Below are 27,285 nucleotides of genomic sequence, written 5' to 3' on the forward strand. Positions count from 1 at the left end.
TCACCAGCATTTAATCCAACACCTGACACAATAGGTATTCAATAAATATTTACTGACATTGTCATTCCAATACAAAATAAACAGAACTGTTCTAGGTTTTATGGCTCCTGCCAAGCAATTCCAAAACAGGTTAAAAGAAACCAGACCAATTCCTGAGCAGCCATGCCACTGCCCTTTTTTTTTTTAAATCCTCACCCGAGGACATTTTTTACATTAATCTTCAGATAGAGCTGGAGGGAGAGAGAGAGAAACATCAATGTGAGAGAGACACAGAGTGGTTGCCACCCGCACAACCCCAACTGGGGCCGGGGACGAACCGCAACCGAGGTACGTGCCCTTGGCTGGAATCGAACCCAGGACTCTTAGGTCCACAGGCGATGCTCTTACTAATGAGCCATACTGGCCAGGGCGCCCCTGCCCTTTTTTACCTTCTCCCGAACATTAAAGGAAGAGGCTAGATTATCCAATCCAAGAGTTTGCTTTCGTGATGAAGTCAAACACCAGAATGGATTGCCCAGGTTTTTCACTTTCTATTTAGAGAACAAGTGGGCTTGTTGACAGGTTACCAGGCAGCCCAAGGTGAGGGAACTGCTTGCCCCAGAAGGGTCCCTGTTCTGGGGACCACCCCAGTGGCGGAGCCTCACCAAAAACCTTTCAGGCCCCTTCTGACCCTCTCCAAAGGCCCCAGGGGAAGAATGCTTACCCCCTGCTCTGTGTGCAAAGAAGCAGGCTCCCCTGACTCAGGGATCTGAGAGCGCTTCCCTAGAGGGTGCACCCCAGGCTCCTGGCAGCTGTGCAAACAGCACCTCAGGACTCTGCAGCCCCGAGTTCAGTGAGTGACGGGCTCTAAGTCTCTCCCTGGGTTTGCACAGGGACTCCCCAGACACTGGGGGAGGGAGAAGCTAGCTAGCTGGCTCCCAGCCCAGTACTCAAGCCTGTTCCATCCTGACCCTTTCTGAAAAGTGCAGGCATCAGGAAAAGTTCATTTCCTGGGGAAGACCGAGTAACCAAGTGGAGTCTCAGCTTGAAAATTAGGGCACCTCTTGGAATTGGTAACAGGTTGCCTCCAGAGCAGGGGTGGGAGGGAAGCTTTCACATCTATTCTTTTGTGCCTTTCCAGTTTTGAATCATAGAAGTATTACCTAGTTGAAATATTTTTATTTAAATGAAATGACTGATGCTCCTTTTCCTATGTAAATCTGACCTAGAAATTGGTGCCACCCACCAAAGCTGGCTCTGTTCTCCCTCAGAAGCAGGCATTGCAGACTCCTCAACCAGGGCGTCTCAAATGTAAGAAGTGCAGGCATCACCCGGGAGCCCAGGTTCTGATTCAGGAGGAGGGGAGGGTTGGAGACTGCGTGTCTAACAAGCTCCCAGGTGATGCCTTGCTGCTGGCTCAGGGACCACACTTTGAGGACTGAAGCTGTACCGCTGCTGAGGGAGGGGACAGCGGCGATCTGCAGGTGGGAGAGGGGCCAGGGCCTCCTAACAACAACTGTTCCACCTGCTAAGTGAGCACCATGTTATTAGCCCTTCAGACCCAGCCACCCTTTGAGGAGAAGGGGAAGGAAGCTGGGCAGGGACACCCAACCCCACAGAGCAGCAAGAGCCAGACCACAGTCAGCGATGCCCCATCTGGGAGATGCTCTGCCTGGAGCCTCCCCGGCCTGAGCCTCGCTGCCTCCCTTCCCCACCTTACCTAGACGCCCTCGGCAGCTGCCTCTCCCCTCAAGGACCAGCTGCCTCCTGACTGTCCGTCCTCTCCTGGTTGCCTCCTAAGCCACCTCTAAATTGAATCCCTGTGGACAATGGTTTTTCTCTGAAGAGCTATCACTTTCTATAGGAATTTGTGAAAGTCGGCTGGAGGCAGGCCAGAGTGGCTGAGCCTGGCTGTAAAGTCTGTTGTCTCTGGAGGGAATCTCATTCAAGCATCTCTTAGATAGGGCCCAGCCCACTGCAAAAAATTTTTACTTCATGTACAAATAAATGCGTGAGTGAATGTCCAACTAGGTTCTCAGAAGAAATGCAAACACCAGAATCATTCACACCCTGGCCTGCCCCCCTTCCCCTCCAGTATCCTCTTCGCCATCGGAGCCACTCTGCCACTGAGAGGCTCTCCTCCCTCCACCCACAACAAAAAGCTTGTGGCAAGATCCCAAAGTGCAGGAGAGATGGTGGAGCCTGGCAGCCCCGGTCCCCAGCAGACACAAAGAGGCTCTTCCCAGTTCAGAGCTGCAGGCGGTTGGTTCTGCCCCCGACTCTTCACCAAATCTCTCGGCCGGCCAAGCCTCTGGCTATGCCTCCACTGTCTGCAGGTTCTGCAGCTGCTCCACAGTCACAGTTCCATTCCCCCGTTGGCCAGACCTGTGTGTGGGCAGGTGAGGGGCACACAGGGCAATGAGCGAGGTTGGGACCCCTGTGGACAGGGACAGACTCCCTAAAGCACCTGCAGAAAGGCCATGTGCCGGGCTCCCAGCTGCAGCCCAGACACATGGAGATGCTCAGGCCAAGGCCTCTGGAGCTGCCCCAGCAATGAACAGCAGCCACCGCAGGGGCACCCCGTGCCTCCCACAACGGCAAGTGAGGCTGCTCGAAGACCAGCATGGTGGCCATTCTTCCCTCTCATAGGCTAAGGAGCTCAGGCAAGCACCCAAGAAGTGACAGTCAGCTCAGGGAGCCGTGTGGGGGTTACTGGGTGCCCAGCCAGCCCGGCAGATCCCCCGCTTCCACTGCCTCCTTGCCCCAGTTGCACCCCTACATCCTCTTTCTTCACTCCTTCCCATCCCTTCCCTGCCTCTGTCCTATTAACACTCCTTCCCTGCCCAGGCCCAGCTTCTGGTTGGAGGCTGCCAACCTCTGAGTCAGCAAAAAATGAAAGCTGGGGCGGGAGGAAAGTCCGCCCCAGGCCAGTGAGTTCCTGGGATGTGGCTTACAAGAGGAGAGTCACAGAACCCTAGCCTGGCTGACCAGGCTGCTCAGGACAGCGACCCAGGGGAGGGCAGCCTGTGGGCCACCTGTCAGCACAGCCACCACCCTCCTGAGCCCACCCACTGCGAGAGGAGAGGCACTTAGGGAAGCTAACTGATGGGGCAGAGCTTGATAAAGCAGAATAACCTGATGGAGAAGAACTGAATTCCAGAGACACGCTGCCTGGATTCCCACCCCAGCTCTGCCATTTATTAACTGTGTGACCCAAACAAGTTACTTAACCTTCCTGTGCCTCTGTTTCCTCTACAGCAGAATAGGGAATATTAGTGTCCACCTCATTCAAGTTGCTGAAATAAGTTCATATATACAAATTGCTCGGAGCAATGCTGGGCAGAGAGTAAGCCTACGTGAATGACAGAATTATTTATTGTCTTAACACTGGGATAGCACAGTGAGCAGGCTGCTTTGTGGTGACTTAGGGGTACTGGGGGCTAATGAGGGTCACGGAGGGGCTAAAGCACCACCAGCATCTTCTCCCCCCACCCCGAGTCCAGCTTGGTTGGACACTCATAGGTCCTGGACGTCCTTCCTTGTGAGCGAGGTCACCACAGAGCAGGGACCACCGTAGCTCGTTCCAGGAGATGCCAGCACACTCGGCCATTCTCTGGGCCACCACCTTTCGTCCTGTGCCCAGTAGCCCAGGCCCCTCCACTTTGTCCTCAGCCTCTGGGGCCCATCCTGCTGCCAAGACTCTGCCAGCAGGGTGAGGACCGCTAGGTCCCTGGGCAGGACTAGCCTGTGCAGCTTGCCCCCCCCCCGCCCCCTGCAGAGCCACTAGCCCTGAGGACAGAGCCCGTCTTCCTCCAGCAGCTCAGGTGGGGCGGCAGGTGCGGCGAGGACTCCGTCTGAGGCAGGGTCAGGGCTCAAGGCTCAGCCTATGAGCCAGAGCTGGGGTTCGAGCCAGGTGAATGGTGCGGGCTGACTCCGCCTGTTGTCCCAGGTTGTGGTGGGGTTGAGGGAGTTCGGGTGCCTGTCCCGAGCCCACCACCTGCAATTCCCCATTCTAGTCCCAGCTCCCCCAGGGAACCTTCCCCTTCCTGTCTGTCCACAGATGCACACCCCAACAAGCCCTCAGCCCAAGAGAACCTGAAAATAGGCTCATGTAATTTTAAAAATCCTTTTTCTTCCCTTACCACTCCAGCTTTCCTCAACCCAGCCCACCAGGACTACCAAGTAAGTGCCAGCAGGCCCTATTGTGAACCAATTCTCTTGTTTCGCAGAGAGAAACGAGGCCCAAAGAGGCATGGGACTTGTCCTGGCCTGGAAGCCAGGTCTGCCCATGGCCTCTGCTGGCTTTTCCTTCTGCCGGCTGCTCTGAGTCGGACGGAGTCCAGTTCTGAAGAGCATGTGCTCAGAACAGTCCACTTTCCCGGCCCTTCCAGGGCAGCTCCCATGTTCAGCCCTGCCTCCGCACCCAAGTGCCGCCCTCCACCCAGGGTAAAGGTCCTAAGACAGAGAGGGGCAGGCCGGAGGTGGTTCCACAGGGCTCCCCTCGGGCCACTTGCGAGGAAGTGTAACTGACCTTGCTTCCTCGTACTTCTTCTTGCGGTAAAAATGGCTCTTTTTGATGAAGTAGATGAGTACCAGGTCGCAGAAGAAAGACCCCTGCAAAAGAGTTGGGGGTCCCCGACTCAGAACCCTAGACTTCTGGAGAGCCCATGGACAACTGCCCGTACTACGTACCATTCAATCCTGTAACAATCCCAGAAGGGGGCGTCGTTGTCCCCACTTTATAGGGGGAGACTGAGCTCAGAAAGAGGCACCACAAAGCAGTCCATGGTAGAGCCCAGGTTAGCCTGATCCACCTGACCCCTCAGGCTAAGCACCTCCCACACTCCCCTGACCCCATCGAATCCTGCCTTCAATGAATGTTTGCTGACCATTCACCACGTGCCAGGTACTGCCCTGGGGTGCAGGAGGGTTAACACAATTAGACCCTCTGGGGAACCTCCCTCTGGCACAAGAGATAAGCATGTAACTTGTGGCACAGAGTGACATGTCCTGTGATGGAGAGAGGACTTGACTCAGCCGGGGCTGAGTCTTGAGGGCTGAACAGGAATTTATACCAAGGGGGAAAAGAACTTGGGAAGGCATTGCAGAGGCAGGAACAAGCTTGTCTTGTCTGGGGAATTCCACAGGGCCTGTGGGGGAGTTAGAGACGCTTCTGGAGAGGTGGATGGGGACCAGCCTGTAAAGCTTCTTAAAAACGTCTTCAAGACACTGGTTCTAATCCTCTAGGGCAGTGGTTCTCAACCTTCCTAATGCCGCGACCCTTTAATACAGTTCCTCATGTTGCAGTGCCCCCAACCATAAAATTATTTTCGTTGCTACTTCATAACTGTAATTTTGCTACTGTTAAGTCTTAGGTGACCCCAAAGGGGTCGCAACCCACAGGTTGAGAACCGCTGCTCTAGGGGAAGGCACTGAGGGCTTTGAATAGGGGCAGGACAGTCAGAATTGCAGCATTTTTAAAAGATCCTTCTGATAGTTCAGTGTGAGAGATGGGTTGGAGGGGATCTGAATAACAAGGACACCACCACAACAGTGGCCAAGGAAAGATGAGGCCTCCTGAGCTCACCCAGCTGGGACGCACTGACACCTGAGCAGAGCACCTCGAACCAGAGCGCATGGTGCAATGCCCGTCTCCTCCACCAGAGGGCGAACCCACCCTCAACACAGAGTGCTTCCTGAATGAGAAGAGGGTCGGGGTCGGAGGAGGTTGATAGCCGGGGGTCCACAGGCCCTGGGCTCTGCACACCTCTTCTTTTTAATCCCGGAAATGTTTTTTTTTTTTTTTTTAATTCCTGTTCCACGGGGCCACAGTTGAGAAACCCTGTAAACAGCTGGATCCTGTCTCTTTTTAGAAGTGGAGAGGAGGTCCTGGCTGGTTTGTCTCAACAATTAGAGCATCCTCCAGCAGCCCAAAGAGTCGCGAGTTCAATTCCAGTCAAGGGCACGTACCTCAGATGCGGTTCGGTCTCAGCCCTGGTTGGGGTTGTGCAGGAGGCAACCAATCAATGTGTTTCTCTCCCAATTGATGTCTCTCTTTCATATTAATGTTTCTCTCTCTCTCCCTCCCTCCCAGATAAATGGAAAAATATTCTTGGGTGAGGATTAAACAAAAAGAAGTGGAGATGAGGCTTTAAACGTTCAGGGGTTCCCCGCCGGTGTGGCTCAGTGGTTGAGCACTGACCCATACACCAAGAGATCACTGGTTCAATTCCCGGTCAGGGCACATGCCCAGGTTGTGGGTCCAATCCCCAGTGGGGGTATGCAGGAGGCAGCCAGTCGATGTTCTCTCTCATTGATGTTTCTACCTCTCCCTCTCCCTTCCTCTCTAAAATCAATAAAGAAAAATTTAAAAAGTTCAGGGGTTAATCCAGCTGTGGTACATTTACACAATGAATACTACATGGCTGTAAAAAAGAAGGCTCTCTTACCCTTTGCACCAGCATGGAGGGACCTGGAGAGTATTATGCTAAGTGAAATAAGCCAGTCGGAGAAAAGACAAATACCACATGATCTCACTTACATGTGGAATCTAATGAACAAAATAAACTGATAAACAAAATAGACACAAAGGCATGGATGCAGATCTCAGAGGGAAGGGGGTGGGGAAACTGGATGAAAGAAGGTGAAGAGATTAGCTGAAGAACATATATGCATAGCCCATGGACACAGACAACGGTGTGCTGATGGCCAGAGGGAAGGGGGGCAGGGGCTGGGTGGAGGTGGGCAAAGGGGGAGGAAATGGGGAACTTCTGTAATAGTGTCAATAATAAAAAAATAAATACATACATAAAATAAAAGTTCAGGGGCTAATTCAGTATCCCAGAGTCCCCATCCCCAACCCCAGCTCCAAAGCAACAGGCAGGTGCCTCTGGCTCTGGAAAGAAAGGCAGTTACTGCCCCCTGGGGGCCACTGGCGGGGTGTGAAGTCCCAGAAAGAAGTACTCACTGGCACCTGCACTGACCTTCAGCTCTTTCTTTTGGGGCGTCAGGACAGCTCCCCTGGGGCAGTGCTGCCCTGGTGCTCAGAGGGTAAAGGGGAAGGAAGGGAGAAGTACTCACAACACCCATGAGTGCCACCCCTGAGGCCACGTTGATGATCGTGGGGATGATGTTAAACTTCCCTGCCTGAAGCACAGAGAGAGACGAGGCGGGTGAGGGAGGCAGGTGGACAGCAGGATCCCTAGGGACTCCAGCCAGAGCCTTCCCAACAGGCCTGCCCAACCCAGACCTGCGCCGCCCAGACCTGCCCAACCCGCCCAGACCTGCCCAACCCGGACCTGCCCCGCCCCCGAGTGGCAGGCGCAGCTCACACACCCTTCCATTCACCATGATATCAAAGCGGATGCCGTAGGCTTTCATGAGGGTGCGGAACTCCACCCCGGCTTCGTCCCGGTAATATTTGGCAAACCTGGGGAGACATGGCTCAGGGGAGAGCTCAGCCCTGCTGGGCCTTCCCTGTCTGGCAACACAGACTTGGCTGCTTTGGAGATCCATAAGCAACCCCGGAACTTCACTCACAGCAGCCCCAGGACAGGCTGCAGACCCTCTTGCTGACATTATGCTAAATATTCATCCAGATCTTTGAAGTCCTTGCCAGACATTCCCCAAGAGATGAGGGCTTTCACACTACATGCTGGGCCAACCCAGGGCCACCAAAGCATGATGGAGCTGATCCAGCTGAGAAGTCCAGTCTCAGCTTCACAGGGAGCCCAGGGCGACGACAGACCCTTCTCTGCTCTCCCTGCGGCCCTGCGGGAGGCCAGCTCTCACATCTCCTCGCTGTCTCTCCCCGCACCACCCGACCTGACACTTACTTCCAGAAGACAGGAAACAGAGTCATAAGGCAGCAGGCCCAGCCCCAAGTTACCTGAAGTTATACCCGGAAGAGACAGAGTTTCCTGGAAATCTGCGGTCCAGACGTTTAAAATAATAGCGAGGGTTGCATTCAGAAGGATCTTTGTCCAGATCACAGTCCCACTCGATCTGGATTCCTATCACACCACCCTTGACGAAAGAGAGACAAGAATCTGTGCATAGAGCTTCCTGGAGATGGACAGCGGTCACAGACCTGCTCTCCACGCAGAGCTAGACAAAACTGGGGACGTGCTGCGGCCAGGGGTCAGCCCGGCTGCAGTGTCCTTCTGGTGGTGGAAGGCGGAAGGTCCAGGGGAGGCTGAGAGGTGTCGCTGACAGCCCTGTATCCTCCTGCCTCATGCTCCAGAGATGAGAACTACCGGGTGAGCGCCAACTGTGCTATGGGCAGGCACCATACACACAGCCAGGACGTGCCAGGGGGCTCCCTCTGGTTCAGCTGGTGCTGCCCCAGCGACTAAGAACCAAATGGCAGATGCCGAGCGTGCCCCTCACCGAGTGCCTGAGGTCGGAGCAGACACAGCAAATTCCAAAAACAGGAAATCCCTGGGGCAGGGGACTTTGCAGGGCCAGCCCACCCCAGGGGTCCCCTCACACACACCCTCCTCCTTACGGAGCCCTTAGGACCCCAGGGAGGGCTCCCTGAGTGCACACCACCCACCTGCTTGGCCATGTCCTGGAAATCGCTCCCGGTCCAGCTGACCACGGTGCCCAGTCGGAAGATGGGGCAATAGGGGCTCTTGGGACCAAACTGACAGGACTTCAGGTAAGCATTGTCCTTGGTGTCCAGCACATTGGTCCTGGGTGGAGGCCACAAACAGGCAGAGAAATAGAGGTAGACTTGCTGTTTCAGGCCAGAGACTGGATCTGATGCAGGAGTCACAGGGCCCCTCACCTGGCCCAGGCAATCCCTGAATTTAGTCCCCTACTCAGCCCCGACCGCATCCACGCTAGCGTCCTCCTGCATTCCAGAACAGAGCCCGACCACACAGCAGGGGAAGGGGCACCCAGCAGCCCCCCGTTCATTTACACACACACACGTTACATACACAGGGGCCCAGCCACAGGGGGACCAGGCAAGGCCCCCCCCTGCATTCCCAGGAGCCAAGCCCCACATACTTGGAGAAGTTGAATTTGGGGAAATGAATGAAGTTCTTTATGTAAATGGTAAAGTCTTCGGCCTTGCCCAGGAGTGGGACCCTGAAAACCAAGCCAGGACAGCCTGTTAGGGAGCCTGCCCTCTCCATCCCTCCCCCAGGCCTGGTGGGGCTGAGGCCCGCCTGCTCCCTGGGGCCCCCGGAGTTCATCTGTTCACATCGATGGGGTGCTCAGGCCTTTGTGGGGTGTCCTCAGCACGAGGGTTCTGGAGTGGACGCGTCTCCGCCGTCAGGCCAGGGCCCACTGCACAGGACTGGGAAGCTCCTCAGTCCTGAGTCCAGCCACTTACTCTGGCCTGGACCCTGTCTCCACTGGGCACCAGGCGAAGATCTCACAGGTGCCATTTTGCTTGTTCTCCCCCCGCAGGCAGCGGCCGGTCCTCACTCCTGCAGGGGGACAGGGATAGTGCCCGGAGCTCCGGCCCCAAGCCCGTCTGCCCCCAGCCCCGGCCATCCAGGCCTCACCGTTTCCAGTCACAACAGGCTTCCCAGGAGGGCAGCCCTGGTCCTCAAGGCACACGGCGTCAGGGATGCTTGCACTCTGCCGGAGAAGGCGCCTGGGTGGAGAGCTCCCCTGCAGGGCTCCCCGCCCAGGCCAGGTCCCACCCCCGGAGTAGGACAGAGGTTCCTCCCCGCCTGGGCCACGCACCCACCAGTTTCTCCCTCAAACTGTACGGCACATGCACCAGCGCACACATCCCCGGCGCCCTGGAGGGGACAGAGCCCCTGCTTCTGAAGACGGACAGAGCCCGACTCGTGCTGGGGTGCTCTCATGGCAAAGCAAACCTCGGCACAGGTCTCCTGCCGCTGGTTGGGGGTCACGATCAGGTTGGTGATGATGAAGAAGACATTCTCCCCCTGAGGAACCAGAGAGGCACTAAGGAACCTCCTTCTGTCCTCTTGGGGACCCTCCTTCCCAGGGCTGCCTTGCAGGGGGAGGGGTCTGTGCATGGTGCTGGGGACAACGGGGCCATAAAATCAATGGATGCCATCCCACCCACCTGCCCACTGACCTCAGAGTCCCTGAGTAGATGTCCTTTAATAGGTTCCTTCGAGGCCCACACCTGCAAACTGCCCCTATCCCACAAATCCCTACTCTGACCTCAGCCCCTGGGGACCAAGTCCCAGCTCAGGAGGAGGAGGAGGGGCAGTGGCAGGCAGCCCCAGCCCTGGCCCAGGTAGACTGTGAACTGGCCAGGAGCTGATCTAAGGAACTCACATCGACCTGAAAATTCTCCGAGCCCACTGGGTGTCAACAGGCTCAGGTTTCTGGAAACAGAGGGGTTCCATGAGGCACAGGCAAGGGGGACAGGAGCCGGGCGTGGGGAGAAGGATCTGAACAGAATCTCTATTTACAAACCCTGGCAGCTGTCCTGGGCCGAGGGAGACAATGCATGGAGGTCCCTGGGTCCCAGAGCAGCTTCCCATGTGACCCACCCCAGCCAGGCCCTGCCAGCTCGGGTGGGGTTCAGACCTGGGGGGGGATGACGTAGTCAGCAACATCCCAGAGCCGCTCCCCCAGCTCTGAGGTGTTGGTGAAGATCACGCCCTTGACTTTGGTGATGATGCTGCTCTGCAGGGAGGTGTCGGTGTCCTGGTAACCCTTCTTCACCACGAACACCCAGCTGCGGAGGGGCCGGCAGGGTGGGCCTCAGCCTTGCGCGGTCCTCAGGCCTCCCCAAGCCCAGGGTGGGGTGGGCAGGCCGAGGGCTCCGCCCTTCCCACCAGCTCCTAGACTGGGCCACAACTCCCACTGCCCCCGAAGCCCCGTCCTGCCAGCAGCAGAGGCGACAAGTAGCCCCAGGTGAGTGTGCACTGCTCTCAGTGGGGCTGGGGAGAAAGCAGCTCACCCTCAAACCGGCTATGTGACCAAGCCCACGAACTCGGGGCTTCACAGGATAACAGCACCTCCCTCCAGGTGCTGAGGACAGTTTAAGGACATGGTGCATAACCTGAACCCAATCTTGAGGAGACCTCGGTCAAACGCAAACTCAGGGGCAGTCTACAAGGTGCCAGAAGAAACAGATGCTAGACTTTACCAAAATTAAGGACTTTTATGCATCAAAACACATTGCCAAGAAAGCAAAAAGATAACCCACAGGGTGGGAGAAAACATTTGTGAACCATATAAGTGATAAGAATCTAGTACACAAAATATATAAAGTGTTGCCTGGCTGATGTGGCTCGGTGGACTGAGTGTCGTCCCGTGGACTGAGAGGTTGCGGATCGATTCCTGGTCAGGGTATGTGCCCGGGTTGCGGGCTCCATCCCAGTAGGGGGCGTGCAGGAGGCGGCTGATCAGTGCTTCTCCTCACATTGATGTTTCTATCTCTCTCTCCCTTCCTCTCTCTACAAAAAAATCAATAAAAACATATATAGAAAAAAAAAGGCTTATGCAGACTGCAACAGTCCTTACAAGAAAAAAATAAAGAAGAAAACTTACCACTCAATAATACAGAAAACAAATAACCCAATTTAAAAATTTAAAAATAGATGTCTATAATTAAAAATATGGAAAATAACAAGTGTTGGTGAGAATGTGAAGAAATTGGTACTACTGATGGGAATGTAAAATGGTGTAGTTGCTGGTTGGCAATTCCTCAAAAGGTTCTTATGACCCAGCAATTCTACTCCTAAGTGCATACCCAAGAGAACTGAAGCCATGTTTACTCAAAAACTTGTACATGAATGTTCTTCGCAACGTTATTCCCAATAGCCAAAAAGTAGAAACAGTCCAAATGTCAATCAACTAATGAGTGGGTAAACCAAATGTGGTATGTTCATATGATGGAATATTATTCAGCCATAAATGGAATGAAGTACTGACACATGCTTCAACATGGATGAACCTAGAACACATTATGCCAACTAAAAGAAGCCAGACAGCTCTGGCCAGTTTGGCTCAGCAGTTAGAGCGCTGGCCCGAGAACCGAAGGGTCCGAGTTCGATTCCCGGTCAAGAGCACGTACCTCGGCTGCAGGTTGGAACTTGGACCCCAACTGGGGCCATGAGGGAGACAATCAACTGATGTCTCTCTCTCACACAAATGAAAAAAAAAACAAAAAACGGTCAGTGTCATAAAATACAAACAAAGACTCAGGAATAATCCCAGATTAAAGGAGCCGAAGAAGACATGACAACTGAGTGCAAGGCAGGAGCTCAGATTTCTTTTGCTGTAAGTTATTGGGACAAGTTACAAAAGGCCTACAGCTTAGACAATGATAATATTTCCATGTTAATCTCTTAATTTTCCTACTTGTACACGGTTAAATAAGAGAACTCCTTATTTGTAAGAAATGCACAATGAAGTATACAGAAGCAGAGAGGCATCGTGTTCGCCACCCACTCTTAAACAGGCAGGAAAAACAGTGTCTGTATGAAGACTGAAAGGACCACACGACTGCAGTGAAACCTTAACACTGGGGGACTCTAGGTGAGGGGCATTTAAAAGGTTTGTATACTAATCATGTACCTTTTCTGTAAGTCTAAAATTAGGTCAAAGTAAATATATATATCTATCTATCTATATATATATATATATATATATTTTTTTTTTAATGAGATGATACATGTATTTTTTTTTAATCCTCACCAGAGGATATATATATATATTTTTTTTTTATCCTCACCTGAGGACATTTTTCCATTTCTGTTCAGATAGAGTGGGAGGGAGAGAGAGGAAGGGAGAGAGAGAGAGAAACAGTGACGTGAAAGGGACACATCGAGTGGCTGCCACCCACACAACCAATCAGGGCCGGGGACAAACTGCAACCCAGATACACGCTCTTAGCGGGAACCGAACCAGGGTCTCTCTGGACCGCAGGCCAACACTCCAACCGCTGAGCCAAACTGGCCAGGGCGACCCGAGGATATTTTTCTATTTATCATCAGATAGAGTGGAAGGGAGGGGGAGAGAGAGAGAGAGAAACATCAATGTGAGAGAGACACGTCGACTGGCTGCCTCCTGCATGACCTGACAGGGCCGGGGTCAAACTGCAACCAAGATTCGTGCCCTTGACTAAAACTGAACCCGAGACTCATTGGTCTGTGGGCCAACATTCCAACCGCTGAGCCAAACTGGCCAGGCCGAGACGATACATGCAAATTGCTTAGCACAGAGGGTGCCTGGCACAGAGGAAGAGCTCATTGAATATAAGTCATCAATATATTGCTGATGTTACTGTTAATATTAGAGATTGTTTGGGTTAAAGGAACCCAGGAAAGTTGAGGAAACTGAGGCCACGCAGTAATGGTGTGGGATGCCTGTACCTCCCAGGGTGCCAGTAAGGGTTTTCTGGACAGCAGGTGCCAACCAGAATGTGTCCACCCTCTTCATCTCTGGGAGCAGACGGCATTCCCTGGGCCCTAGACAGTCCTGTCTCTAAGGAACTCTGAGAGGTCTGGGACCCTGGAGCGAACCATTTGGGTAGGGACACACTGGGCCCAGCCTGGACAGAAACACTCAGCAAATACTCAAGGAAAACATTCCTTTCACACCTATTGCCTGAGCAGTTAGGAGACGCCAGGGCCCTTCCTCTTGGTGTCCCCAGCCTGGTGGGGAGTCAAACACAGACATTAAGCAAATGAGCCTCCAAACAAGCATATAATTACATCGTGGGAAATTATCTGAGGTATGGGAGAAAAGAGAGAGGGAGTTATGGGAGATTTCAGGTCTGAAAGATGAGTGGACACTGGCGGAGTAGGGAGGAAAGCACCCCTGGCTGAGAGGAACAGCATGTCCTAAGGCCCTCAGGTGGGAGACAACCAGGCGTCTGAAGGAGGAAGCTGGGGGATGCCAGGTCTCCAGGTGATGTCAGGATGGCCTTCCCAGAGGGAGCATCTGCTCCTCCCCAAATCAGGAAATGGGAGGGACTCACCAGCATTTACGGAAAGGGTAAAAGAGATGCACCCCTGTCCCAGTCCTCTACTGTCATTTCCTCCCTCCACTGAGGGGCTCTGGGTCTTTCCTGGCTGAGCATCCCCAAGGAGCTGCCCCTCTGATGTCACCAGCGTCTGCCAGGTGGGAGGGGGACGTGGGCGGGGCAGAGGCCCACTGGACGGGACCCCCAGCTGGATACCAAAGAAGCAAGCCACGGGTGGGGTGAGTTGACCAGGACATGCCAGGCTCATGAGTTGCCCCAGCCGAGGCTTGGCACTGACTGAGCTCAGTGATTATAAATAACCCACCGGGTGTGGGAGGCTCCCGGGGCGACAGCTGCAGCCCAGCCCCCTGCATCCATGTCCCCTTCCCACAGCCCCAGCCCTGGGGGTCCAGGCCTGGAGGAGGGAGCTGCCCAGGGAGAGCCTCTTAGATCAAGGCACCAAGAAGCCCCTGCTGCATCTCGTCACCTCCAGAGCAAGCCGGCGTCCCGGGAGTAGCGGGCTCCCTCCTGCCCGACCCTTACCCCCAACTTCAGGGAACACCTTGTGCACACAGGCCGATTCCGAGAGCCAGGTGCGGGCCCCGCCCGGCCCCCGGTCCCCGAGCCCCGGGCACTCACACCACCAGGTAGGTCAGGATGGAGAGCTGCAGCAGCCGGTAGAGCAGGCCCACCTTCTTGTTCTTGGCGATGACATACTTCTCGGTCTTGTAGTCGAACAGCGACTGGAAGACCCCCTTGCAGCAATCCTGCCCCATGGCGCTGTCTCACCTGGGCCTGGGGACGGCGACGCGACGCGTGTGCCTCATGGGAGCCCCGTCGCCGGCCGCCTCCGCGCCCCCGGGCACGCGCTCCGCGCTGCGCGACTCCTCCGGCCGCCGGGAGCCGCGGGCGCGCAGGGCCGCCGGGAGCCGCGGGCAGACCAAGTGCTGCGGGCGGCTGGGCGGGGCGGCGCGAGCAAGCGGCTGACCGCGACCTTGCCGCCACCTCGTCCTCCTCCCCGAGCGGACACAGCGACACCAGCGGGCTGGGCCGCCCGCCGCGGGCTTGGGAAGGCGCTGCCGGAGGCCGGGCCGCACGTGCGCCGGCGGGAGAAGTTCGTGGGCGGCAGCGAGGAGTGAGCGGACCCGCAGACGAGAAGAGCTTTTAAAGCAAACCTCCCCTCCCCCTTTCTCTACTCCCCAAAGAAACCCTAACCCTTCTAGGGAACAGATGAGAAAACAGGCCAAGAGAGGAGGACCAGGCAGCGCAGAGAGTGGATGAGAACAGGGGATAAAGAGCATTTATAGGTAAACACAACAGGTGCTTGGTTTTTCTTGCTCCCTGGGAGAACCGGGCCCATCACACAGGCTGGGAGAGAATACAGATTTGACAGACCCATGGCTGCTCGGAATCTAGCGGGAGCTCGGGCTGCAGCGGCTGTAGCAGGCTCGAAACCCCCACTCCCAGGGAGTCCGTTGCTCAGCAGTTGCTGTGGGAGTCCGAGTGCCCACAGCATTTTGAAGAACTCTGCACCACACCTGGGGCAAATGGGGTGGGGGTGGGGAGGCACAGGCAACCTAGGCCCTGCCGAGAGGGCCTGTACCAACCGTTTGAAATGTTTCCAAAGCAAGAGATGGACCTCGTCTAGGCCGCCGAGACTGCAACCCTCATGGCCCTGCCCCTTCAAATTAAAAGAGGGAGTGGGGGCAGGGATGAGGAAGGCCATCTCAGAGATGGTCATAGGGAGGAGGGCCCTGCAGGAGCTCTCCCTTCTGTGTGAGGAGCTGTGCCTGCTCATTTTCTGCATTTTTTTTTTTTTTTTATCATCCTCACCCAAGGACGTTTCTCCATTTTTTGTTCAGGTAGAGTGGGAGGGAGAGAGAGAGAGAGAGAGAGAGAAACATCGATGTGAAAGGGACACATCGAGTGGTTGCCCCCCGCATGACCAACCAGGGCTGGGGACAACCGAGGTACTCGCCCTTAGCGGGAACCGAACCCAGGTCCCTCCGGACGGACGCTCTAACCGCTGAGCCAAACCGGCCAGGGCCATTTTCTGCATCTTGCCATTCAGTCAGAACCCTGCTCCTCTCCAGAGCGCCCCCACCCCCATGAGAACTTCCTTTCCGTGAACTACAGGCTCTGGAAATTGGAAGAGACCCTGAAGTTCATCAGGCATGATCCTCTCTTAAAGTACAAGCCCTGGGAAAAATTCTCCAGTTTTAATGTACATGGGAATTAGTTGGAAGAAAAAAATGAAGATTCCTGGTCCCTGTCCCTCGTGTTTTAATTTGCTACATCTATGGTGGGGCCTGGAAATCTGTATTTTGCTCTCAAACTTATTTTGGAAGCACAGATCTTTGCACCAATTTCAACTCAAATAACATTTCCTTAAAAAAGCCTGTTCCGGCCTGGCCAGTGTTGTTGAGTGGTTGAGCGTCGACCCATGCACCAGGAGGTTGCCGGTTCGATTCCTGGTCAGGGCACATGCCGAAGTTGTGAGCCAAATCCCCAGTGGGGGCATGCAGGAGGCGGCCAATCGATGTTCTCATCAATGTTTCTCTCTCTCTCTCCCTCCTATCCTGTCTCTCTAGAATCAGTTAAAAAAAAAATTTTTTTTTTTGCCCTGGCTGGTTTGGTTCAGTGGTTAGAGCATCGGCCTGCGGACCAGAGAGACCTGGGTTTGGTTCCCGCTAAGGGCACGTACCTCGGTTGCCGTTTGTCCCCAGCCCTGGTTGGTCATGCAGGTCGCAGCCATTTGATGTGTCCCTTTCATGTCAATGTTTTTCTCTCTCCCTCCCACTCTTTCTGAACAAAAAATGGAAAAGTGTCCTCGGGTGAGGATAAAATATATATATAAGCGCCTGTTCTTATTACCACCCACCAAAACTAACCCCCACCCCAGTCACCTAGTCGCCTTCTATCCCATTACCCCTTCATATTCCTCTAGAGCACGTGTCACTCTCAGGTAGGATTCCGCTACTTACTGACTGTGCCCCGCTAAGGCCATAAGCTCCAGGAGGGTGGCGATCTTACCCCTGGACACCTCCGCATCCCACATCCACGGCTATGCCTGCCACGTGATAGTTTGGTACATACTTTTTCAGTGAGTGAACAAACGCAGGCCTGATTTTTTAAACAAGGCTAGGATTTGAAGCTGCCGCTCTATCCCAGTCATGACTAGGGATTTTAGAAGCTGATGTCATCCTGGAGGAAAGGCTTGAGAACTGTCACCTGACCTCCCTTCCTCACTGTCCAGCCAGCCTCTTCCTCAGCCCTCCCCTCCACGGTTCACCAACTCAGGGGAGTTGCAGCCTCAATGGAGCAACGGCACATGGATGAAGAACGGCCCCTCAATCTGAGCCCAGCGTAACGGGCCCTTCAGGATCCTGGGGTCTGGCCTGGAGAAGAGCTCCAGGCTGGAAGGCATCACCCCCACCCTTGCACAAGCAGCACACAGGATAGTGCCACATTGGCTCTCTCCATCCCCCTAGGGAGTTGTAGGCTGTGTGGTCTCTTTATTCTGCTGCGGGATCCCCTAGAGACCAGATGTTCATTTTGCAGGTGGAGTAACTGAGGCCCCAGGTCACAGGGAAGAGCCTATGACTCGCCCAGTCCAGGGCACTCTCCCCTGTTCTTGTTTCCGTAAACCTTCACCAAGCACCTGTGTGCTGCAGGAGAGGCCGAAACGCCAGGTCCCTGCCCCTCTGGCTTTGAGAAGGGGCCCTGCTCCTATTTCCCTGCAGTGTGGGAGCCCCTCCTGGACCACTCTACGGCCCAGCCAAGACCAGCCTCCAATTTCTGACAGAACTCTCTGCCGCTTTAGAGACCACATGAGGGATGGCCAGAGGGGAAAGGGCTGTTCTCGGGCTGGGCCAGACCCCTCCTGCGGGCTCCCTCACAGCACAGCTTCTTAGACTACTAGGCCCAGACCCATTGGCGGGTCGTGATGTCAATTTACTGGGTTACAACCAGCATATCCAGAAAGAGAGAAAACCTCAGTGTGTTTGTAAGTAAGGGTGGTTCTGGTTTTGTGAAACTTGTTTGCCATGTAAGTGTGCACACTGACTGTATAACGTGGAATCTGTTCCTTCCCATAAATCATGGTCAAAACAGTGTGAAAAATACTTCCCACAAGCTGCAAACCCCAGTATCTGCGACCTGCTTCCACGTGGCTGGGGCCAGCTCACCACGCAAGGTCAGGCCCACACCCATTATACCCAAAGCAGGAGAGCGGGCCTTGCTGGTTACATTTGCATGATCAGAAGCCCAGGTCAGCGATGTTCCTAAACCAAGATGAGTTCTCCCTCGAGAGAAAATTGCCTGCTGCTTTTGAGTGATTTCTTGTTTCTACCTACCCCATCGCAGCCTCAGAGCCCCGAGGCTCCTGCCTGCGGGCTGTCCCCACCATGGCAAACGCTCTCGCCTGCCACCGTCCTCGCCGCCTCCCGTGTATGGGCTCCTTTAATCGTCACAACCCTGTGTAGCTAGTACTATTATCTTTATTTTTCCCTGGGAGGTTGGACGTGTCTGCAATCACACCACTCGTAGGCATCTGGGCCAGAATTTGAATCCTGATGATCTGGCTCCCAAGCCTAAGAAATCCTCTCCGTTGTCACCATGAGCACAGAACCTTAGTTTCCATGTCAACTGGCTTGACTCCGTCTGTGAGCCCAGCCAGAGAGGTGCCTGTCCAGCCCGTTTCACACCTGATAGGAGGAGGTCAGGGGTCACCCGAGAAGCTGAGACTAGTAGGTTCCGGGCTGTCCACTGAAGGGGTGTGTCCTCTGCGGCCCTTGGCTTCTTCTGGATGACTTGGTGTGTAGCTCACACATCTGCCCTGCTGGGGCCGGAACCACCACCTTCCCTGGTTGTAGAGTGCTCCTTGGAGGGAAATGGCTCTCATGATGCCTCATGAGTGAGGGGTCAGTCAAGAGAATCGGCACCTTCTGTGGGGGCTGCCAGGAGCTCACTGGATGCCTCTGAATGCACTCCCTGGCTCAGGGGTGAATGACTAGTCTCCAGAGTAGTCACAGTCCCCTCTGGCCTCAGCACTGTGCCCCTTCCCTCCCCTCTCCCAAAGGAGTCCACATCCCTCTCCATTATGACGTCGTCCACCTGAAAGAAAAGGATCGGCAGTGAGTGAGCTACCCTCACCTGGTTCACACTTTGTCTAGTGGACGGTTTGAGGGACCAGCGGTGAAGTAATGGGAAATTATGAAATACATTTATAAAAGGTCTTTTTCTCGCCCGGCTGGTGCGGCTCAGTGGTTGAACATCAGCCCACACACCAAGAGGTCGCCGTTCGATTCCCAGTCAGGGCACATGCCCAGGCCGTGGGCCAAATCCCCAGTGGGGGGCATGCAGGAGTTGGCCAATCGATGTTCTCTCTCAGCGATGTTTCTCTCTCTCTCCCTCTCCCTTCCTCTCTCTCCAAAATCAATAAAGAAAAAAAATTTTTTTAAAAAGGGGTCTTTTTCCAACAAAGCTGGGGACAGGGCAGGGAGGGAGGGGAAGGGGGGAATCAGTGGGGGGAGAAACATCTGTAACAAAAATTAATTTTAAAAAATAATAATAAAAAATAAATAAATAAAAAGGGTCTTTTTCTCTTTACATATCTCACTTACTCTTAAGATTGGCCAGCGGTCTAAGTCTGTTGTTCTGTGTGGTTTGGATAAATCCCAGGTCTAGGTCTGCTCTGGGTCCTGGGACAGTCTCTAGTAAAGACCAGTGGGTCCTCGTGTCTCCCCCTCCCAGTAAGAAATGTGCTGGGGGCTCCACTTGGGGAAAACAGACCTTCCTGCCTCTGAGTGGACCTTGCCCCATACCATGCTCCGTACCTTCCATGAATTTTACAGCTTACAAAGGGGGAGTACGGTGCAGTGGTGTGAGCCTTTAGAGGCCGGAGAATGACAAGATCACCACTCAATCAAGAAAAATTCCCCCTCTCTAGGGGATGACAGGGAGCTTCTCAGAGGAAAACCGTTGGCCGCAGGACAGTGGCCAATAGCATCACTGTCTCCATCAGCGGCTGGAAGGTGGCACTAGGTCACCCTGCATCCTCCAAGGACACAGGAGTTCCTCCTTTCCCTTCAGCCCTAGTGAGCACCTCCCTGGTTCTAAAGCCTTCCCCTTAGCCTGGGGCTAACAAACTCAAAATAAACAGACTCAAACAATTAAAAGGAAGCAAAATAAAGAAAACACAAATCCCATGAAATGATAAGGTTCCTGGAGCAGAGGTGCGGACGTCCCTTACACAGGGTGAACGTGGTTCTCTCTCCTTCCACCCCGGAGGGGGAAGGGGAGGGTTCGTGCAAGTCCTAGAGGTGGCAGGTTTGAGTCTGTCCTGGGCCACGGAAGGAGGTCATCGTGGGCCTTCCAGGACCATCCGCAGACCTGGCACTCCCTCAGAGTCCTAAGTGTCCTGGATGGCCCAGAGGGACAGGGGTGGGAAAGGCGAGGCGGGGAAAAGGTTGCACAATTTACCGTTTAATTTTCCTCCTGCTCTGGCAGACCTGCTATGATAAACACATCCATTAATAGACATTACTGGTCCATTTAAGAAGTAGCAGATGCATTATTGATGCCATTCCGATACAGTCAACAGGAAGAAGGAAGATCTCTGTGGAAAGCATTTCCAAGCCCATCAAAGCACCTGTGACCCACCTTAATTGACCAGTTGTTACTCATTCCTTAGTTCTCGAGTTTGACCTGAGGAAAAACTCTTCCGTGGTTTCAAACTCTTGAAGAGTCAACATTGCTTCTCCACTGGGTACAAGAAAGGATACAGATTCACACTCAGGCCCACCACACCCACAGAACAGTAACAATGTAACACGTACACCTCAGTACAAGCTCACCTCGTCCTTCCCCCTTCTCCAGATGTTTCCTCCACAGTCTTAGTGAGATTCCTCCCGTCCATCCCGTCCTCTCCACTCTCAAGCTCACAGGACTGTGGTGGTAATGACACGAGAACCAGCGGGAAATCTTCATATAAACACTGCAAGGGATGTGGCTTCCCGTGGTTCCTGGTCCACAATTCTGCAGATGCTGATTTCATTGCAGTCTGTTCCCACCTGCCCTTCCGGCCACATGCCCCATTCCACATGCTCGGCTTCGGGGCCTGGCTCACCGCTGTATGTCATCCTTCACTCCCAACCTCCATGCCTTTGCACAGGTTGGTCTCCCCTCAGCCCTTTGTGGCCTCAGGCTCAGCTTACAGGGGTCCGTCCCCATGAAAGCCTCCTGGATGCCTCTTCTTCTAAATTTCTAAAGGACAGACTCTGTATTATTTAAGAAGTTACAGTTGAGTACGTATCTGATCTATTGTTCAGGGCTACGAGGGCAGGGGAAGGCTTTCCACTCGGTGCCGCAGGACCTTCGTGACGTAGGCAGTCCGTCCAGGACGCTTGTAGAATGACAAGGGGAGAAGGGAGGGAAAGAGGAAGGAGGTGAGGAAGGGAGGAGGGGAAGAAGGGAGGATGGATTGATCCAGATCACCCTACCTCTGCCATTAGCCTGCATATTTGAAGTATCTGGGGTAGGGTGACTAGATCTTTATTTTTGGCTATATAGTCATAGATTTCAAGAGATAATTCTACCAGAGAATTAAGTTAAATGTGTCACTTGAAATAACTTCTTAGTCATGAAGACTCCAAGTGTAACCAGATGAAGGAACGCTGGGCTCATAACTAGTCTCTCACGGGCTGTGGCTCGTGCATCCATCACCAGTGTGCTGGCCAGAAAAGCAGATTCCCAGGCCCAGGCCAGGCTTGGGCATCAGTGTCTTCGGTGGGTGGGGCCAAGGACCCTGAAGAGCTTGGCTCGGCCCGTGACTCTCCTGCCCAGCAAAGTCTGAAAACCACCACCACCCACCACTGTCAGCTCTGCGTTGCCCAGAAGGTAACGAAGCTTTTGTGGAAAAACTATTAGACCTGTGGATCCAAAAACTTGCTACTGGAAAAATGGCTCTGCCTTATACCAGCCCTGGGGACTTGGCAAGTCATTTCCTCCTCCATAAAACACAGCTAATACTGCCTGGAGTGACCAAACTCAGTGGCAAAAGAACAAAGCCTGGGGCAGGACACGTGCTTTTATTAAATGGACCAGAGTATATGCAGAGGGAAGTCTGTAAAGTTGGATGGAAAAAAAGTTACTTATTTAGTTTTACTATCCTTTCCCTGAAATTCAACATTTCCTTCAATGACAAGTGTAGGCAGCAAACCATCAGAGAATTAACAGTACCTATATTTAACATCAATAGAAATTACAGATATTTTCCCATCACCTTACAGATAAATACCTCAAAGCACATTTTTTTTATTTTTTATCCTCACCCGAAGACATTTTTGCATTTATCTTTAGATAGAGTGGGAGGGAGAGTGGGAGGAAGAGAGAGAGAGAAATATCGATGCAAGAGACACACCGAGTGGTTGCCACCCATACAAACCCCAACTGGGGCCGGGGACAAACTGCAACGGAGGTACATGCCCTTAGACTGAACTGGGCCTCTGTGGTCTGCAGGCTGACGCTCTAACTGCTGAGCCAAACCGGCCAGGGCAGGAGTTCCTCTTTTAGACATACCACTGGTCATGGCTACTGCTTCCTACTGCGCACCAGCAAATCTGCCAAAATTCCCCATTCTGGAGGGCACATTGGTCTAGAATTCTGCTTAAGTCAGACCCCCTCCTTGCCCAAAGGCTCTGAGGTTCAGAAGGAGACATGCACCTTTCTACGCCCGATGACATGGTTCAGAAAGAGCCAATGAGAAAACACCAGGACCACATTTTAACTGGACGAGAATGAAAAAATAAAGCCTCGAGCAAAAAGAACTGTCCTCTTACTTCACAGGAAAATACACAGCCTGGCCAACAGTCAAAGCTAAAGCTATGGTTACATGCCCATTAAGCAAACGAGCGAAATGAAAACGGAGATCCCGGGACATGTTCTTTCTGCTGATACCCATCTTCCACGGTTCAGTCCTTCTGGAAAGCTATTTGGCACTGCACAGTGATTACAAAAATACCTTTCATTCCACTTTTAGAGAAAGCTGAAAGGGCTTCTTGACAAATTGTAAAGAGCTAGACAAATGTAAAATTCCCCATAGACATGTTAACCCCAGGTACCATCTCTCCCTATCCCCACTCCCACCCTGCATTTGGCAGCATTTCTTCTGACTTCATTCCTTGAAAATGGTCACAAATGGTAGAATATGATCCTATTTATGTAAAAAAAATTTAAAAACTGAATAAAAGACCAAAACGCTATGTACTGCATATGTTTATATGTAAATAGTGTTTACAAATGCACAGACCACAGCCTGGAAGGTTACATGCTAAACTGGTTCACCTCAGCTTCTTAGGAAGGGTACAGGATGGGGGCAGCGGTGACAAAAAAAAATGCCACTTTAAAAAAAATTTTTTTTTCTTTATTGATTTTAGAGAGAAAGGAAGGGAGAGGGAGAGGGAGAGAGAGATAGAAACATCAATGAGAGAGAACATCTACCGGCTGCCTCCTGCATGCCCCCCACTGGGGATTTGGCCCACAACCTGGGCATGTGCCCTGACTGGGAATCAAACTGGTGACCTCTTGGTGCAGGGGTCAATGCTCAACCACTGAGCCACACTGGCCGGGCACAAATGCCACTTTTTACTCTGGTTTTACTATGAGAGTGTATCTATGTATATTTGCGTACCTCTCAAAAGCACTAATCAAAGAAAGTCGGGTCAACTGAGGCTGGGAGTTGTCTCCTTAGGTACATCCAGCTCCCTCCGGAATGCCTTGGGACAGCGACTCTTCCTGAGCTGATCAAGTTTCCTTTGATTCCACTTACTAAACCCATTCTTAAATTAATGGTAAAATTCTGGCACTATTACTTACAATTATTACTGGGAGACCCGAAAATACCTAAGTCCTGATCTTCACCAAACACCCTCCCCTGGAAGGGTGGTAGAGAAGGTGTGCACAGAAGAATACACTAGCAGATAAGGGAAGACTGTGAGGCTCGCGATGTGGGCCCACCTTTCTCAAAATCTACTTCGGCCTAAGTAGTCTGACTAATTGAGGTGTTCACGTCTGCTTGATTTCATCCCTCCCAAAACCAAATCCCAAGTGCAGATGTTATCACAAGAGAACAAGGTTATCTGAATCTGCACTCACTGGCCAGTTACAAGGGAAATGAAAACGGAAAAATCACAAAGGGCACTTTCCCCAGGCTGGTGCCCGGTGGCCCATCTTAGTCCTTTCCTGGCCAGGACAGTGGCCCTATGACACGACCCACTGTCCTTGGACCTATGGAAGCGCTGCCACTTCCTGTCCCCAGGCTGAGCAGGAAATGGGAAAGGCCTGGCACTAGACAGGCTTCTTTTAGAAAAAGACAAGGCCCTGGCCCAAGGCACAGCAAATACTTCCGTAGAATCTGACCATGTCTCCATTTAAGTCTCTTCCCCCTCACAGGCTGAGTATGTGGTCTCCAGACTACAACTGCACTGGCCTGACTCCAATCAGATCAGCACAACTCAGTCAATAGCTCACAGAAGGTCAATACAAGGCTCGACTGTTACAACAGGAGTGACATCTTATTTGCAGTTAAAAACGGAAACATAAAAGCAGGGGCTGCAAGTGACATATAATACTGGAAACTGGGACACAATTCCTGAACCCAACATTAGGGCAACATCTAAGCAAACTTTCATATCTTTCTTTTCCTTCAAATGCAAAACCCACTGAAATAAACCAAGAAATATAAATAAGGGGGCAACAGCTGTGAGGCAGGTGGAGGAGGGTGTGCAAAGCTCCCATTAAAGTGTAGCACAGAATTAACTTCAGAGCTCTGCAAGTTCTACTCAGAAAAGTAAGGGTGAGCCCTGGCCGGTTGCCCAGTGGTTAGAGCGTCGGCTCACAGACCAGAGTCTCAAGTTTGATTCCGGCCAAGGGCACGTATCTCAGTTGCGGTTTGTCCCTGGCCCTGGTCGGGATCATGCAGGTGGCAACTCGTCGATGTTTCTCTCTCCCTCCCTCCCTCCCACTCTATCTGAGATAAACAGAAAAGTATCCTCGGGTGAGGATTTAAAAAAAAAAAAGTAAGGGTGAGCTTCTCGCCGAACATCACCAACACGGTGTTCAGGTACTTAGTGGAGGTTGGCCAGGTAGCCTCTGTCTCCTTTGGGTCTCATGCTGGGAAGCTAGTCTCAGCTGTACATGTTGTTGATCAGAACAGGGCTTTGTTGTACTCAAGGAGACAGACTATACCTTTCAAATGTATGCAGCTCACTGACTTCATCCGCAAGTTCCCCACAGCGCCCGCCAGAAGTATGTCCGACAAGCCTGGCAGAAGGCACATTATCAGTACAAAATGGGCGGCCACAAGACGGGCCAAGAAGATCGAAGCCAACGAAAAGAAAGTCATGCCCTGGCTGGTGTGGCTCAGTTGGCTGAGCGTGGTCCCATGCATCAAAAAGGTCACCAGTTCAATTCCCGGTCAGGGCACAAGCCCAGGTTGCAGGCTCCATCCCCAGTGTTGGGCGTGCAGGAGGCAGCTGATGGATGTTTCTTTCTCGAATCGATGTTTCTCTCTCGCGCTCTCCCTTTAAAATAAATAAAAAACATATTTAAAGAAAAGAAAGCCATGATGACGGATTTTGATGGTTACCAAGTCATGAAGGCAAAAAGGAGGAACTGAATAGTCAAGCTAGAAGTTAGGAAGCTTCAGCAGGCAGCTCTCCTGAAAGCTTCTCCCAAAAGAAGCACCTGCTGCTAAAGGTGCAGCTGCAGCGAAGGTTCCAGCAACAAAGGTGAGCGCTCCAGCCCGAAAGCTCCTTTTCACACATACGCGCACAAATAAGGATGAAAAAAAGACCCAAGTTACCATTATTTGCAGATTCAATTTTCTCCTTAGAAAATTCAAGAGAATCAACTGAAAAGCTTTTTAAAAATAACAGAATTCAGTAAGGTGGCCAGGTAAGGTAAATATTTTAAAAAACATGCCCAGCCAGTGTGGCTCAGTGGTTGAGTGTCGACCCATGCACCAAGAGGTCGCTGGCTGGATTCCTGGTCAGGGCCCATGTCCACGTTGTGGGCCAAGTCCCCAGTGGGAAGCATGCAGGAGGCGGCCAATCGATGTTCTCTCTCATTGATGTTTCTATCTTCCTCTCCCTTCCTCTCTCTCTAAAATCAATAAAGGGAAAAAAAATTAAAAATAAAATAAAAATAAAAAAACAACCAATTATTCTAAATACAAACTTTGTAATCAGGGTGGAAAAGGTATTTCTCACTGTAGAAAAAATCACAAATACAGAATATTTAATACAGATGGAAATAAAAGTCTTTGTAAATTAAGACCTCACTGAAGAAAACTGTAAAGCCCTGCTGCAGGGTGTCCTTCAAAATCTCAGCAGATGCCCTGGCTGGTTTGGCTTAGCAGTTAGAGTGCCGGCCCACGGACCAGAGTCCAGGGTTTGGTTCCCGCTAAGGGCATTTACTTCAGCTGCATTTTGTCTCCGGCCCCAGTTGGGGTCGGGTGGCAGCCACTCAATGTGTCTCTCTCACATCGATGTTTCTCTCTCTCTCTCTTCCTCCCTCTCTCCCTCCCACTCTATCTGAGGATAAATACAAAAATGTCCTCGGGTGAGGGTAAAAAAAAAGAAAAAATTAAGTAAAATCTCAGCAGATGGAGAAATGTCCTATTTGTGAGTGGAAAGACAATACTAGACAGAAAGCAATTCCCCCAATTTAATCTGTACATTTAAATTAAAACCCCAAAGGATTGCTTTTGGGAATTTGAAAAACTGATACTAAGAATTATTTGAAACAGTATAATTGATAATTTTTAAATAAGAATAAAAATGACCTATCAGATATCAAAATTTACTGCAAAATTACAAATGAAGCTAGAATCCAAAACAATACCAGTTTTCATACTGATTAGATTAGCATAATACCTAAAAAAAGAAATGGGGCCCTGCTGGAGTGGCTTGGTGGATTGAGCGTCGTCCCATGGACTGAGAGGTCCCAGTTTGATTCCAGGTCGGGGCGCATGGCAGGGTTGTGGGCTCGATTCCCAGTAGGGGGCATGCAGGAAGCAGCTGATCAATGTTTCTCTCTCATGTCAATATTTCTGTCTCTCTCTCCCTTCCTCTCTAAAAAAATCAATAAAAGCATACTTAAAAAAAAGAAAAATGGGAATAACCTAACCATCCATCTACAGGTACTTGGTTAAGTAAATTCTGACATATCCACCTGTAATGTATATAACAGAGCTGTTAAAAGGATGAGGTCGCCCAGCCAGCGTGGCTCAGTGGTTGAGCATCGACCCATGCACCGGGAGGTCACCGGTGGGTTCAATTCCCAGTCAGGGCACATGCCCAGGTTGTGAGCCAAATCCCCAGTAGGGGGCATGC

The 27,285-nt window shown here is 52.3% G+C and overlaps 1 protein-coding gene and 1 pseudogene across 4 annotated transcripts; one reads left to right on the forward strand and one right to left on the reverse strand.

Moving 5' to 3' along the window:
* Positions 1-607: 607 nt before the first annotated feature.
* Positions 608-14,709, reverse strand: P2RX5 (purinergic receptor P2X 5). 4 transcript variants are annotated; one of them, XM_036268591.1, is made up of 12 exons: positions 14,531-14,709; positions 10,504-10,654; positions 9,816-9,887; positions 9,495-9,570; positions 9,320-9,416; positions 8,992-9,072; positions 8,534-8,672; positions 7,868-8,004; positions 7,327-7,408; positions 7,060-7,125; positions 4,511-4,593; positions 608-2,364 (listed from the first exon to the last, which is right to left on the reverse strand). In XM_036268591.1, the coding sequence occupies exons 1-12, from the start codon at positions 14,665-14,667 to the stop codon at positions 2,295-2,297; spliced, it is 1,191 nt and encodes a 396-aa protein (XP_036124484.1). In that variant the 5' UTR covers positions 14,668-14,709; the 3' UTR covers positions 608-2,294. The 4 variants fall into 4 exon arrangements, with proteins under 4 accessions (XP_036124484.1, XP_036124483.1, XP_036124486.1 ...); XM_036268590.1 differs by having other exon boundaries at positions 7,315-7,408; XM_036268593.1 differs by having other exon boundaries at positions 7,315-7,408; positions 14,584-14,649.
* Positions 14,666-25,806, forward strand: LOC118634875 (annotated as a pseudogene).
* The last annotated feature ends 1,479 nt before the right edge of the window (positions 25,807-27,285 follow it).

This window comes from Molossus molossus, unplaced genomic scaffold (assembly GCF_014108415.1).
Source record: "Molossus molossus isolate mMolMol1 unplaced genomic scaffold, mMolMol1.p scaffold_m16_p_19, whole genome shotgun sequence".
Taxonomy (NCBI): domain Eukaryota; kingdom Metazoa; phylum Chordata; class Mammalia; order Chiroptera; family Molossidae; genus Molossus; species Molossus molossus.